This window comes from Bos javanicus, chromosome 13, assembly GCF_032452875.1.
Source record: "Bos javanicus breed banteng chromosome 13, ARS-OSU_banteng_1.0, whole genome shotgun sequence".
NCBI lineage: Eukaryota > Metazoa > Chordata > Mammalia > Artiodactyla > Bovidae > Bos > Bos javanicus.
In genome coordinates, this window is record NC_083880.1 from 78559889 (window position 1) to 78575529 (window position 15641).

General features: G+C 56.6%; 1 protein-coding gene across 3 annotated transcripts in view; it reads right to left on the reverse strand.

The window, feature by feature from the left end:
- Positions 1-15641, reverse strand: part of RIPOR3 (RIPOR family member 3) — a 71776-nt gene that overhangs the window by 23154 nt on the left and 32981 nt on the right. For 2 of the 3 annotated variants that reach the window (XM_061437950.1, XM_061437947.1), the window contains exon 2: positions 3152-3270. In XM_061437950.1, coding sequence (XP_061293934.1) covers positions 3152-3261 — 110 coding nt within the window. In that variant the 5' untranslated portion in view covers positions 3262-3270. Of the gene's footprint in view, positions 1-3151; positions 3271-5337; positions 5730-15641 lie in introns of those variants that run through there. The other variant, XM_061437949.1, reaches the window with a different exon arrangement.

Below are 15641 nucleotides of genomic sequence, written 5' to 3' on the forward strand. Positions count from 1 at the left end.
CCTGTTGTCCCGTCTAAGGTTATTTTTGCCTGACCCGCCCCCACTGCCGAGCGCCTTGGCGAGCGGCTCTGTTTCAGCCTGGTTGGATTACCTGGGCCATTAAGCCAGAAGGTGAGGCCTGAAACCCAATCCCCAGAACCAAGGGTCCGGACCCCTGGGCGCGGGACAGGGACAGGAAGTTAAAGATAGATCTGCTGCTTCCTGCGGTTGCGGGCAGCGTGTCCCCCACCCCTGGCGAGGGGACTGCAGAGGGTGAGGCCCAATGGCGGCCACTCAGGAACCTCAGACCCCATCCAGGGTACATCTCCTCTAGAACTCCCTGTGGGGTTGAGAGGGGCTGGACGAGGACCCCCAGGAGGGGCCCGGGACATTTACAGCCACCGAGGCCATCTCTCTCAGACTGGGATACAGACTCTGCAGGCATCTGGTCAAGACAGCCTTGCTGATGACCACTGAGCTCTAGGGTCAACAGGTCAGATCTGCTCAGTTCTCTTTCTGCCCAGAGACCCAAGGAATCCAGGAGAGGCCAGCAAGAGCCCGGGGATCCCCCTTGGCACACTCTTTGTGCAGAGCTCCCAGTGGGGACATTTGCCATGTATACAGGGAGTACGGAGGCCCCCAGAAGCCTCGCAGGAGGAGAGCTGCCGGCAGGACGGGAGGCAGAATCGGTGATGAGGCAGGGCAAGAGAAAGCGCAGGACCCTTTGGTCAACACTTGCCAAGGATTTTGGGATCGTGACAGCAGAGTGTGGACTGTGAGCACGGGCAGGGTCCACAGACCCCTCCCTGCTGCAGAGCCCAGGGACAGAGCCCGAAGTTCTTCCGTAGAAGTCAGAGGAAGGCGCCCTCCCGGAGGCCCAGCCGCACTCTCGGCTCCACGCACATTCAGCCAGGGCAGGTCCCACGGGCGGGAGGCCCCCGGGGACAGGCACAGCTGTCCTTGGCAGCCCTGTACAGACCCGATGGGGTGGGGGCCCGGTGAAGCCCAAGAAGACGCAGCTCAGAAATGACTGGATGCAGAAACAACGTCGTTCCCTGGCCAGTTTGGACGTAGCCCCTCTCCACAGCATTTATGGAGCGCCCACTGTGTGCCTCCCTCATCGCCCCAGCCCCTCTCCGCAGCATTTATGGAGTGCCCACTGTATGCTTTCCTCATCATCCCTAGACCCTCTCTGCAGCATTTATGGAGCGCCCACTGTGTGCCTTCCTCATAGGGGCACCCACATGGTCCCTCCTCAGAGGCTTAGTATCAGGGGTGCTGGTGCTAACTCTGAGGCTTTGGCCAAATTTCTCCCCATCTCGGGGCCTCAGTTTCCTCTGTGCCAGCCTGTCCGTGGCTCCCCTCATGCTGTGCATGTACCAAGAGCCCCCATCGGGTCCTCTCCCTTCCTGAGCACTCTCTCCCCGGCCGGCCGCACTTTCTGCCCCTCAAAGCTCATTCCCACCCCAGGGCCTTTGCACTGCTGTCCCGCTGCCTGGAAGGCCTCCCCACCCTCACGCCCTCTCTGCAGTACTCGACTCCTCTCCCCTCCAGCTTCACTGAACTGGGTCCCTCCTCCCTGTAGCCCCTGCTGCCTGCTTGCCTGCCCTGCTCTAACTCCGTCATGACGCCTGCCTCCAGCTGCACCCAACCCGAGTGTCATTGGCTTAGAGGGTGCAGCCTGGAACAGGGCCTGACCAGAGTCAGTGTCCAGAAATACGTAGGGAATGAATTACAGGTTCCTTAGGGTTTCACCAGACCTCGGCTGGTAAAAGAATCTGCCTGCAATGTAGGAGACCCCAGTGTGATTCCTGGGTCGGGAAGATCCTCTGGAGAAGGGAATGGCTACCCGCTCCAGCTTTCTGGCCTGGAGAATTCCACGGACAGAGGAGTCGGGCGGGCTACAGTCCATGGGGTCGCAAAGAGTCGGACACTAACTGAACAGCTTTCCCAAGGGTGCTTCCAGGATTTCAAAGCTGGCGCACCTCGGAACTGAGGAGCTGAGCGGGGTGAGGGAGATGGGAGGGCCTGAATGAGGGGCCCAGCCTCATGGCGGCAGGGGCCCCCTTCCCTACCCCAGGATACGGCAGTGAAGCTCAGGCCCCTGAGACTCAGCAGGACCGGGCCAGGTGAAGGAGGGTGGGGAGAGTTCTGGGTGGAGGTGGGCGTGGGGCTGAACAAAGGCCCGGAGCAGGCAGAGACACCAGTGGGGGCTCACAGCGCAGCAGCCGGCCAGGCCTGGGGGGCAGGACTGGACTCTGAGTGGGACGGGAGCCCATGGAGGGTCTCAGGAGGGGAGCGCCGTGGTGAGCTCAGGTCGCTGACGGGGTCACCGGCCCACCAGGCCCTGCGCCCTGCTCAGGTGCCGTCACAGTCGCTTGGCCGGCAGCTGGCAGGCCCCTCAGGATGCCAGGGCCGGCAGGGCCGTGGCCCCAGGAGCGGGAACGCAGCTTGCTCCCGGGCACTCCCTGAGGTTAGAGGAGACATCACGGAGCCGTCGTGAACCCATTTCCGGGCGTGAGTGCCGACCAGGTCTGTCTCTGCAGAGGCCGCTCCGCCTCCCTGGAAACCTCCCACAAGCCCCTACTGTGTGCCAGCATGCCCCAGCAGTCACCACATGTCGCCTCCCTGTACCCACATGGCAAGCCCGCGAGGGAAGGACACTGGGCCTCCCCACTGGGCACATGAGGGAAGCCAGGCTCAGGGAGGTGAAGTCACTTGCCCCAGGTCACAGGTGGCCCTATTTCCTGTTCCATCAACCAGGAAGGACATTCTATCCCAATCCCACCTTCAGGAGACTAAGTTCCAACTCTGAATCTGTCTTGCTGTGTGGCCTTGGATAAGTGGCTCCACCTCTCTGAGCCTCAGTTTTCTGATCTGCCAAGTGGGCCTGATAAACTCAGGTAGATCAGCTTACAGGATCAACAGCCAGGAATATGTGAGATGACACCTGTTTGGATCCGAAGCAAATTAGAGGTCTCTCCTAGCACTGAGTCTCACGCACGCGCGCATACACACACACACACACACACACACACTGCCCTGGGCTGCGGGGCTGGCAGGAGTGAGAGCCTCAGGGCCACCGGCAGCAGAGAAGAACGCCCTCACCACCCTCCTCCCCAGTCCTTGGCCTTCAGACAAGCCTCCCCCGCGCGGCGTGGGCAGAACTTACGCGATCCTCCGGCTCTGGGCGCTGCTGAAGCCCGCGAAGGAGGCGCTCCGGCCCATGACCCCCACAGTCCCCGTGTCCCCGGAGGACAGGAACCGCAGCCTCACCGACATGGTGGTCACCTGCAGGGAGACGGCGGGACAGTCAGCCTCGCAGTGGCACCTGGCAAGTGCTGACTGCAGGCCGACCACCCTCCACCGGGGCGCCCAACGGACCGGGGGGACGGCCATGCTGTGCCCAGCTCACAGATGAGGACACTGAGGCTCGGTGAGGTTGCGGGAGCAGGAGCAAGATGGGAACCGGGTCTCTCTCTGCACTCTGTGCTTGGGTTCTCAGCACCTGTGCAACGCTGAGTCCTCGTGCAGGGGGGTCCAGCAAGTCCTGAGCCAGCTCTTCTCACTGCCCCTCTGCCAGGAATCCCGACCCCCTCCACAAACTCATATAGAGCATCTCCTGTGAGCCAGACACCGAACAAGATGGGCCAAGCCCTCGCCCTCTGGGGCTCCTGGTCCAGCTGGAGGCTAAGAGCCACCAGGGACAGGAGGGTGTCCCTAGCAGAGTGATGGGGGTACCAGACCCACCCATGGAAAAGGCAACCAAGAGCTGAGAAGGCAAGGCTGAGGAGGGAAGAAGGACAAAGGGAGGTGGGAAGGGCATCTGAGGCAGGGGAACAGCACAGGCAAAGGCCTGGAGGCGCAGAGGACCAGGTCCAACCCAGGGACGGGCAGCTCGGTGGGTGGGGGTGTGGCCCCAGGTGAGGCTGGAGAGGCCAGCAGAGCACAGGCCAGGGGGGCCTCAGCGGCCCCAGGGAGGGCTCTAGCCTTGCAGTTGGCTGAGGGTAACTGGGAGCCATGTGAGGTTTTGACCAGGAGGTGACGAAGCCCAGTTCACAGGATGCCGGGCCACTGGCATCGGAGGCTCCCAGAAGCTCCCGGTCCACTGTCTCATCTCTGACCCAGCTGCAGCGAGGCCGGCCTAGAACCCTGACTGTCTTTTCCTTTTTCCAAACCATCTTGAGACTGGAAAAAAATGCCACTACATCCCTTGGGAATAACGCCAACTGTCTTCCAGCAATCGGAAAGTTCTCCTGCATATCTAACCTAAATCTCTGCTGCTACAGTTTCATACCTCACTCCTCGACCAGGGTGGAGTCAGTGCTAGGATTTCAGAGACCCCACTGGCCTGCGGGGGGGTCTGCCCCACCACATCATCTCCTTCCTGCTCCCCCTCAGTGAGGCCCCTGCTTCCCACAGTCCCCCAACCCAGAGGCTGAGTCCAGACTCCACGCCTCTGCCCACCCTGGGGCCTCTGGCTGGAATAACAGTCTCCTTGGGGCCACGTCTGTCCAGTGTCCAGCCCTGCACTTTGTTTGTAGCCCCTGACAGAGGCTCCAGAGCCCTCACTCTGAACCCCCTGGAAGATCAGTGTAGCCCCACAAGCTTCCTCCTCCTCCAACACCCCTCACACCCCTCAGCCCCACACCCACTGTGCATAGGTGAGCGCTGGAAACCAAAAAGCCAGACCTGGGCTCAAATCCCAGCTGCAGCTGGGCCACTCCCTGGCTCTGGGCCTCAGTGATCACATCTGTAAAATGGGAATTCAGGAAAGGATCAAGGAGACAGCGGACTGAACAGCACATAATGTGAAGTAGACACCGGAAAGAGCTGGTTGCTTGTGCGGCGGTCAGCTGACTGAGACCCCAGCCTGGAGACCCCAATGCTGGGCAGGTGAGCCAAGGAACAACCCCTGGCCCTGACGGGGGAAGCAGCGACGGTTTGCTGAGCACCCACTGCATGGCGAGCCCCAGTGCCCGGGGCTGTCCCACCCTATAGACCTGTGACCTGCAGCCAGGTGTACGGACGGGGAGGTGGATGCAATCTGGAGGCGGAGGCAATTTATTGAGTGCTCATAAGTGCATGAAGTGCCTAAGTGAATTATCTTATTAGCTCCGCACAACCCCCTTGGCGTAGGAGCTACCTAGCTCAGTAGATGAGGAAACTGAGGCTCAGAAAGACAACAAGGGAGCCCAGGGACCCAGCTAGGAAGCAGCAGAGCCAGGCTGAGGACCCAAGAGTTCTCAGACACGGACACGGATGCCAGCGCCTCTCAGGCATGCGGTCAGGCATCCCCCACTCTGGGGGCTCACCCCAGCCCCACGGGGGGACCCCCGTGACCCCCACAGTCCCTACCTGGACTGCACGGCTGCCAGCCTGGACCAGCTCACAAGAGTCGAAGGTTAAATTGTCAGGAATGTTGGTAGCTTGAAATCAGCCGCGATAGAATTAAGTGCAGCGTGGAACTGGGCAAGTGCTACAAATTAGGTTTTGAGGGTTTTTTTTTCCCCTTGCTAGTTGTTAAACTTTTATCTTCACGCCGCTGCCCCCACCCCTATCAGCACAGGCTCTGGGTGGCACTGGAACCTCCTCAAACTGCCAAACACCCCCTCCCTCCACCTCAACCAAGCTGGGTGAGGGAACAGGAGGGAGCAGGCAAGGGGACCCCCAAGGTCAGCAGCTGGGGCATGCCCGCCCTGAGGGTTGGGACCGGAACGCCTTCCTGCCACCCTTCCCCTCCGCCCCCCACCACCCTCCCTCCCTGGCCTTCTGGGGCCTTCCTCCAGCCTCACTCTAGTCCTTCGCTTCAGGATAAAAGAGAAAGACAATTGCTCAACCGCTCAACAGTTCCTCTGCATGCAGTTCGCTAGAACAAACCCACCATCTTCCTGCCCAGAGCTAGGAAAGGAGGGCCAAGGAGGAGGAGATCTAAGGTTCGGTGCAGACGCACACGAGGTATCAGCCCCTGGCTGTGGACTAACAGTTCACGGCAGGGCCGTGAGGGCCAATGACCCCACTTTTCGTATGAGGAAAAAGGCTCTAAGAGGTGAAGAGACTGGCTCAGATTTCTGTGTTTTCCATGTGAGGACAGAGGATGAGATGGTTGGATGGCATCACCGACTCAATGGACATGAGTTTGAGCAAGCTCCGGAAGATGGTGATGGACAGGGGAGCCTGGCGTGCTGCAGTCCACGGGGTCGAAAGAGTCGGACACGACTGAGTGACTGAACAATGATTTGAGGTCTGGCTGCTACGTGGGGGCTGATCCCCTGACTGATACCTCCGCCCTCCGCCTCCAGCCCAGATGCCACCTGCCCCAGGAAGCCTTCCTGGACCTCCCCTAGTCCCCAACTCCAATTACGGTGAACTGTGAAAGGTGAGTTTTTTTGTCTCCTCCACTAGACAGTTGCCAGCAAGCAGGGCCAGGGATGTTCTCTGGGGCCTGGAGGATTCATGGCACATCTTTCTGGGACCAGAGGCCACGTGCTTCCTCGACTTCACCGGGCTGTGCAGCTCAAGATGGAGGCCATGGAAGAACAGGACAAAGATAAGAACTTCGACTGTGTGCTGGACTCCAGGGAGTGGGGGACAAGCGTCTGCTGTCAGGGCCAGATAGTGAAAGTTCTTGGCTCTGCAGGCAGGCCTTGTAGTCTTTGTCACAGCTACGCAGCTCTATCGTTTTAGAAAAAAGCGGTCACCGACAATATGCAAATAAATGAGCCTGGCTAAATTCCGCCTAAACTTTACTTACAAATGCAGCAGCTTTTGACAGATGACCCCTGGCCAGCTCTGTGCCTGCTACCTGCTCCAAAAGCTTAAAATCTCATTTCACTCTTTCATTGCTATAGGAGTCAAGTATCATTATCATCGTTCCCATTTTGCATATAAAGAAACCGAGGAAAAATAAGTCATCCAAGGTCACACAGGGCGGAACCTTTAGAGCTGGGTTGAACGTGAACCTGACAGGCTTCAAAGCCTGGCTACTTCATGCTAGGCTGCACCTGCTTCTATGGGGTCTGCGCTGACATAACACAACCACCCCCCACACCCAACATGAGCCTGAAGCGGGGACAGGGGGCCCAGAAGGGAAGCAAGCTCATGATCGAGACCTGCCAGGCTAGAATGCGGCACTGGAGGTGGCTGAGAAACCCAGCGCCATCCCCGATAGGCTTCAGGGGGATGTGGAGCCCAGGTCCCTTCGGACCAGCGCCTGGTCTCAGCAGCGCCCCCTCCTGACCGGCCCCTGGTAGGGCCGATCCTTGGTCGCGGACCCTTGGGATCGCACCTAGCGGACTGCAGGACCGCCCCCATCTGGTGGACTGGCTGTGAGCTGGCCGAGCTGAGACCCCTGGGTTCCCAGGAGCCCCCAGTGGGCTCCCGACGGGCCCCAACGGATGTCTGTCACCTTTAACCAAGGGTCATCCTCGTAACGATGCTCCACGGTCGACACAACAGCAGAACTGACCACTCAGAGCAGAGACCAGGCACCCTGGAGCCCCCTCTCTTCCCCGCAAGACCGTCCCCCTCCTCCGCCCTCTTCCCCCGCCAGCGTGATCCTTTAGCGGCTGGGCTGTGGGCAGGTCGGCGGCCGCTGGCACTCTGCAGGGCTTGAGAAACTGGCCAGGGATCTCGTGGGGGCCCCTGGGCAGAGGAGAGAGACACAGAAGTCATGCAGACACCAAACCTCCGTTGGCAGACAGGACGTGTCCCTCGCTGCCTCTCTGCCGCCCGGCGCCAGAGGCTTGGGGAGCGCGGGGCCGGCGGGGCGGCTGAAGGGGCTCCTCACCCAGCAGCAGCTCCCCAGACACTGAAGGGACCGTCCTGGGCCTTCCCCGCCAGGTGCAGCCGGGGGGCCGGCCCCTGCCCCCGCTAAATCTGTCCCGTTCAGTGCTGCCCAAAGCTGCCCGCCGGCCGCGGGAACCTGCAATTTCACCTCATTTGGAGGTGATGCTTCTAAATTTAACGGCGTGGGCTCTCTGGGCTGGGCAGCGTGTATGACTGTGCCCCTCACTTAGGGCTCTTTTAGATCCGCTCAAATGCCAGCCAGGGATTAGTTTGCTTATAGGAGTTTCCAAAATAGCCCTTGGTTTAGCAGGAAAGGAAATGGCAAAATAGCCCAGGATGAGGGGTGTGAGTTTATACCAAAGAGGGAAGGGCTGCCTGGGAACCAGACTGTCTGTGCCAGACACAGTCCAGCTCCCTCGTCTTCTCGATGGCCAGACCCAGCCCAGAGGGGTCAGACGACCTGCCCAGATCACCCTCAGGGGAATGGAGGGGCCAGAAGAGCCAAAACTCCCCCTCCCTGCCCAAACCCACCCCCAACTTCGCGCCTCCCCCCACCCCGTAAAGTCCAGTTGCTGACCCCTGCCCAGGATCGGAGCCGCGGAGACCCCCAGGGCCGCCAGCTCGGGCTCCCCCAGTCTCCGCCGAGCCCCTCCCAAGCCAGGTTGCCTGGGACTGGGGAGACGTGGCCAGGGAAACAGGAGAAGGTGGTTCCAGCTGCACGCGATCTTGAACAAGTTCGCTGCCCTCTAAACCTCTGTCTCACGGTCTGTAAACAGGGAGGACTGGGCTAGAACGCAGGCACACTCTGGGCCAATGAGGGACGCACTGCGGCCGGGGCCTCTCCGCTGAAGGGTTATCTCAGTCTTCAGTCCCCTTTTCATCCCGGCTCCCTGACTCCCTGATACTTGTCACCCTTCCCGTTCAACAGAGCACAGAGCTGGCCCCGGGACAGAGCCAGGGGCAGCAGAGGAGGAGCTGGAATGCAGTCAGTTGTTTTGTTTTTGCTGAATTTCATTTAAGGTAACCGTCCATTTAGAGCTGACGTCTTCTGTATGATTTAAAGTGGGTTTTTTTTTTTTTTTTTAAATGCTGTGTTTAAATGAAGAGAGTATGGACTTGAAGGACACCTGGTTTAAAGACAGCAAGTAGAAACCCCCCTGCCCAGCAGGTCACATTCCTGAGTCCCCACCAGCTCTCAGGGGCCATCGTGGAAGGGGCACCCGGAGCCAGGAGGGGACACCCTGGGTGTGTCTCTGCAGACAGACAGCCTCACGGGGACAGATCAGCTGACAATTCCGGCTTCTGCTGTAAGACAAGAGCAAGTAGCTCTTGGGGAGCCCAGCTGGACCTCATAGTTCACTGTCCCACAGCTGCAGGGCAAACAGAAACTTCCTGACGGTTCACGACCAGACGCTGGTGTCAGGATCCCTGCTGCAAGAGGGCCCCTTGCCACCGTGTATCACGTGGTCCATGCCCTCCTGTGTCCTTCCTGCCCAGGGCAGGCCTGGAGGAGTTCCTGTCCTGCTCCAACTCCAGCCTGTAGCCCGTCAAGGACTCATCACAGGACAGGGCAGGCAGGCCCTCTCATTGGACTTCACAGCACACCCGTGCCCATTTCACAGATGGGAACACTGGGGTACGGCTACAAATGGCCAAGTACAAGACCCAGGGTCAATAACCCATTTGTGTGGCTGTTAGGAATATGATTTTGAGAAAGAATGACATGAGAAATTTAAAAAATAAGATGTAAGTAAATTTTCCTAAAGGCAATCAACCCTGAATATTCATTGGAAGGACTGAAGCCAAAACTCTAATACTTTGGCCGCCTGAATTGAAGAGCCAACTCATTGGAAAAGACCCTGATGCTGGGGAAGATTGAAGGCAAGAGGAGAAGGGGGCATCAGAGGACAAGACGGTTGAAAGGCATCATTGACTCAATGGACATGAGTTTGAGCAAACTCTGGGGGATAGTGGAGGACAGAGGAGCCTGGTGTGCTGCAGTCCATGGGGTTGCAAAGAGTTGGACTCGACTGAAGCTATTGAACAAAAAACCAGAGCAAGATGTAAACTATATACAGCATGTTTTACTTGTGAAACAATGAAGTGAAGTGAAGTCACTCAGTCGTGTCCAACTCTTTGTGACCCCATGGGCTGTAGCCTACCACGCTCCTCTGTCTATGGGATTTTCCAGGCAAGAGCACTGGAGTGGGTTGCCATTTCCTTAACGTAATTGGAAAAAAGTATTAATTTGAAGAAAATCAAGAGGTTGATTAAGCTGCCCTTGGTCAGGCAGTAATCAAGCGGCCAAGCTGACTGTATGTCCGCCAACCTAGAGAACCCTGCTTTTCAGGGTGAATCTGGGGTCTAAGCAGAGACTTCCCTCTTTAAAAAACAATTTTTTTCCCAAAGGTCCACAGATATCATCTACCTGCCCAGCTAACTCCACTGGGGTTTTACGAGGCAAAGATGATTCATGAATTTCTGTGAAATATTCAGAGGGTGTTTTAATTTAAATGGGCCCTGATCACCACTGACACACTCCATCGGCAGGTCAACCAGGGGTCTTCCGGAAGAGCCAGCAAGTCTTAGCGGAAGCAGCCTCCTGAGGTCCGTGGAGGGGAGTGTGTGTGGCTGCGGAGGTGCGCAGGGCAGGGGGCTCGGGTACCCGGGGAGGTAGGGGTGATGAAGCTGGGCCTCTGGGAACATCACCACCACCCTGGTCCGCTTAGGACCAGGAATAAACATGGCGCCAGGCAAAAGGAACGGGGCATCTCGCCACAGCACCCGTCTGAGCCGGGTACTGTGACCACCCCCATTTTGCAGAAACTGAGGCTGGTAGAACGGAAATGGCCTGAACTAACACGTGGCAGCGGTAGGTCTTCAATAGTTCACCTTCAGGCACTTCCCTGATGGTCCAGTGGCTGAGACTCCATGTTTCCAATCCCGGAGCGAGGGTTCAATCCCTGGTCAGGGAACTAAGATCCTACATGCCCCTTGGCACGACCAAATTAAAAAAAAAAAAATTCACTGTAAAATGCTTGCAGGTGGGTGGGCATGGCCCAGCTGTGCGTAGACCTAACCCTCATCCTAGGGGTGAATAGGTATCCCCTGGGTGTCAGGTGCTAATTAGGGTACCATCCGGAAGCAGCCATGGGAGGGTCTCTAGCTCAGCAAGGCTGCCATCTGGGGCAGGCTCATCTTCACCATGAGCATTGTCCTCTGTATTTACAGTACCCCACACACACACACCAGGAGCTCTCCACCCTCCGGTTGCGATAACCAAGATTGTCTGCAGGCACTGCACTGTTTCTTGGGGCGAATGGGGGGCAGAATGGTGACCATGGTGCCTGAGGGGAACAGCCAGGGTAGAGGCTGCCGGCCAGATCTGCACGGCAAGGCCGGGATTGGCGTGCTGGGGGTCAGGAATGAGTTCTCACGGGCGAGAGGAGTGGTGGAGGAGATGCAGTGTTCTGTGGGCGACACGTGTTGTTCAGGCTTCTTCTCCTGACCTGAAAAGGGAGGGGGACGCAGGGGGTCCTTGCATCCTGATGTCTTCAGGGGCCCTGGGCCTACGGCCCCCACTGGGCCTGGGCCACCGCCACCCTTCACACTCACATGCACACGTGTACACACACCCGGGCATGGATGAGAACCTCCTCGGGGGTGCTGGCTGTGGTATCCGAGCTCTTCAGGAGGTCTCCCTTCACTGTAAACCCCCACCTGGAGCCAGGAGAGACCCAGAGGCCACGCAGCTTTTTAATCCCAAGGAACCTGACTGCTGACGAACGCACAGCCTGGTCTGGGCAGCCCAACCCAGGCCAGGTTTGGATTCAAAGCCAGGCGGGCAGAGCTCTGACGGCCTCATGGGCCAACCACTCTGCCCTGGATGAAACCGACTGGAATTCTTGGTATCCTGGAGACACAGAGCATCCCCTCACCAGACAGCCGGACATCAGCGCCCAGGAGTCTCTCTCCAAACCAGCCCAAAGGTCTGGGAAAGAATTCTGTTCCTGGCTGCGGTCTGTGAAGAACATTTAGGGCCAATTTCTCCACCAGGGATGGGGTCACAGGGCAGAGGCTCCACAAAAATGAGAGGATTATTTTTACAATCAGAAGACTGAAAATGAACTTTCAGGTCAAAGGGAATGCTTTACTATAAAATTACATTACTTACTAATAGGATGTATTTTATCACATAATACATTCCTCTTTATACCAGTCGTAAAATACTGTACTATTTAATATTTTTTGCGGTGGGGGTTGGGGGGGGATGAAAGCCTCCACGTGGCCATGTCCTTGGCCCCCTCCTAGTCCCTACTCCAATCTGTCAGCCTGCAGACCAACCCTTCCTCCTCCAGCCCAGGGCCCCCTCTCCAGCTCCCTCCCACCAAGCCTTTATTATGCAAATCGGATTCATCCTTCCTGCTAAGTTTTATCTCCCTCCTCCCTCCTCCCAGTTCCACTAGGCCTGGGCCCCCAAGATGCAAGAGCTAAGACAGCCACATCAGACCTTGCACTTGACCCAAATCAGCTCATTTGAAAGCGTGTCGGACTCTCTTGCAACTCCATGGACTGTCCCATGGAGGTCCATGGGATTCTCCAGGCAAGAATATCGGAATGGGTTGCCACGCACTCCTCCAGGGATCTTCCCGACCTAGGGGTCAAACCCGAGTTTCCTGTGTCTTCTGCATTGATGGGTGGATGCTTTACCATTGAGCCACCTGGGAATTGCAGCAAAACCTGGAGGTGGGTGTTTCATCTCATCCGATTCTGGCCTTTGAGTTTGAGGAAGGCAAGCACAGGCTTCCAGCCTTCTCTCAACCGAGGTCTTACCTGCCAGGTCTCTAAAATGGGCTGGTGTGCCCTTCGACAGAAGTCACGCATGGCCCTGATTCCTAGTGAGAACACGTGTATTTCCATTCGTGCCTTGTCCTTAGAGTCTCTTCTTCTGGGACTCACAGATTCATCCTCCCTTGCACAGTTATCTAGCTTGATCTCCTTGATTTTCAGGGGCTGTTTATAAATCCTGGATGGTGATCTTTTCTTGATTTTCTTCCAGCCCCTCACTTACTTTCTACGTAACGGGGTGTGCGTGCATGTGTGTGCGTGTGTAACAGAAGCTTCAAATATTTATGTGACTGGCTCTGTGAACATTCCTTCTGTGTTTCCGAGTTAAGAACCTACTTTTCCACCTCTGAAATTGCTTCAGAACTGTTGACCACCGAAGTCTAGGTCCCTGGGAGAGAGTTTTGTCTTCCTGGCAGCCAGGCTGGAAGACCCCCGGGGCATCTCTTTCCTCCTCCTTGGTCACTGCACGCCCCGCTTCTCAGAAACACCCCGAGTCTGTCCCCTCTTCCCACCCTGGACCCCACGGACAAGCCCCCATCCCCTCGCTGGTCTCCACTGGTTTCTCCGCCTCCACTCGCCCTCTGCCCCCACCTGAAAACCAGAGCAAGCCTTTAAAAATGTCTATCAGCTTCTTATACCCCACCGCAAGTTCGGGGCTTCTGGAAACTCTAAGGATTAAAAATGTCACCCCTTACTGCACCCACAAAGCCCCAAAGGAGGCAGTGCCTAAGGATGGAACCCAGGCAGGGGTGGCAGAGAGCTCCCTGCTGACCACCCAGGAATTCAAGAGCCCCCCTGGTGCTCAGCCACTCAGTCATGTCTGACTCTTGCAGCCCCATAGACTGTAGCCTACTAGGCTCCGCTGTCTATGGGATTTCCCAGGCCAGAATCCTGGAGTGGCTTGCCATTTCTTCTCCAGGGGATCTTCCCGACCCTGGGATTGAACCCAGGTCGCCTGCATTGCAGTCAGATTCTTTACCTTCTGAGGGACCAGGGAAACCCCAAGAGTCTCCTTCCTACCTACCTACCCTTCAAACATTAATCACAACCGGGTATTCTCATGGTAAAGGCGGGGGCGGGGTGGGGGTGAAGGGGGAGGGGCTGGGAGAGGGCAGGGACTGCAGAGTCTTTACATCACCCATTCTGTTCCCACACTGTGAGGCAGCCCCTCACCCCGCTTAGAGCCCAAGTGCCTGGACCCTGCGCCCCATGAAGCTCCTTAGCCCACGGGTGCTGAGTCAGCCTCCTTGGAATACCAGAGGCTTCCCCAGCCCGCAGGCCTGGGACTCCTGCACGTGGGCTGGTGGAGCAGGACTGTTTGCTAATAGACTCTGTTAACAGCACGAGAAATGGTCAAGGGGTCAGCAAGAGAGGAGCCATCTGGTTGTCCCGAGGTAAACAATTTACAAGGGAAAAGTCAAACCAGCCTGTTCTGGTTTTTCTTTCGACAGTGTGAGTAGACAGAGACTGTCCCAGGCACCCTGGCTTCAGCTCCAGTGCCCCCTGGGGGTGGGGGGTGGGGGTAGGCAAGAAGGCAGGAAAAGTCAGATTTTGTTCACACTTTTTCTTGCCCAGTTCTCAGGACTGGGTGACTTCATGCCAGCTGGTTAACTCACATTGCGAGGATTTGCTCCCAAAGGAACAGCCTTATTTTCTAGCACCCAAAGCCTTGACGGGCAAGAATCTTCAGCCTTAAATTTACTTCCTGTTGGAGGAAAAGCCCTACTGGTCTCCCCAGGGATTGCAGCCCTGCTCTATCAACCACTACAAATGCCCGCGGGAAGTGAGAGAGGGTCTCCATTCTTGCCATTCAGCGTGTGGCCAGTGGATTCCCAAGCATGAAGAATATGCATGTGGTTTAATAGCCTGAAATAAACAAATTGTGCTGAAATCAGAATCCGAAAGTGTTGCAAAACATTCCAGGCAGACACTGGAGTTGGGATACTACAAGCTGTTTACCAATTAATTCCTTCTTTGCCAAACATTCTTACTTGGGTCTATTGGGAGATGATTTTGGTGGGAATGCATCTCCCGTTTTGTAATGAAAATCACCCGGGAAAGAGGGCTCGATCTGCAGAGGCTCGGATTCCAGAAAATGTGGTCGGAACAGGTAGTTCCCTTAAGGACAAAGCTAGCACTAAGTTTCGCAATAAAGAAAAAGGACATCTGGGAACTAGGATCTGGGGACTCTGCAATGACCCGTGAGAGCAATGTCCACACATTCTCAGGGAGGGTGGTGAGTACAAGCCTTGGGGTCAAAAAAACTTGTGTTCAAGTCCAGCCTCTGCCTCCTTCTAACTACATGACTTGAACAAGTCACACACTCTGAGCCTCAGTTTCCTCATCTGTAAAACAGAAACTGTTAAAATTAGTTCCTTTTCTGTACAGTTTCCAGGAGGTGCTTTTCTTTTTTTTTTTAATCTCCTCATTAAAAGGAAAAACCAAACCATCATTTATGGCTTTTCCTACTGCTTTGTGCTGCTGAGGTCAGAGACCTGAGGTAGTATCTTAGTTTTCTGTGGCTGCTGTTAACAAAGTACCATTAACACAACAGAAATGTGGGACTTGCCGGGTGGCCCAGTGGCCAGGACTCCATGCGTCCAGTGCAGGGGGCTCAGGTTCGATCCCTGGTTGGGGAACTAACATCCCACATGCCTTGCAGTTGGGCCAAAAAAACTCAAAACATGAAGTGGCTCTTCCTATTATTAAACAACAGGGTAGAATGTATCGTCTCACAGTTCTGGAGGCCGTAGTCCAGTCAAGGCGTCAGCAGGGCCCTGTCCCCTCTAAAGCCTCTAGGAAAGAGTCCTTGCTTGCCGAGTCCAGCTTCTGTTGGTGGCCACCAGTCCCCCACCTTCCTTGTTTTTCAGCCGCACCCTTCAGTCCTGCCTCGAGGGCAACATGGCCTCTTCTCCTGTGTTCTGTCTTCACAAGCATTTCCCTCTAGTTATAAGCAAGCATGCCATCACTAGGCCGAGGCCCGCCCCAAAGGCCTCACCTGAACTTGCTTAATCCACAAAGACCCC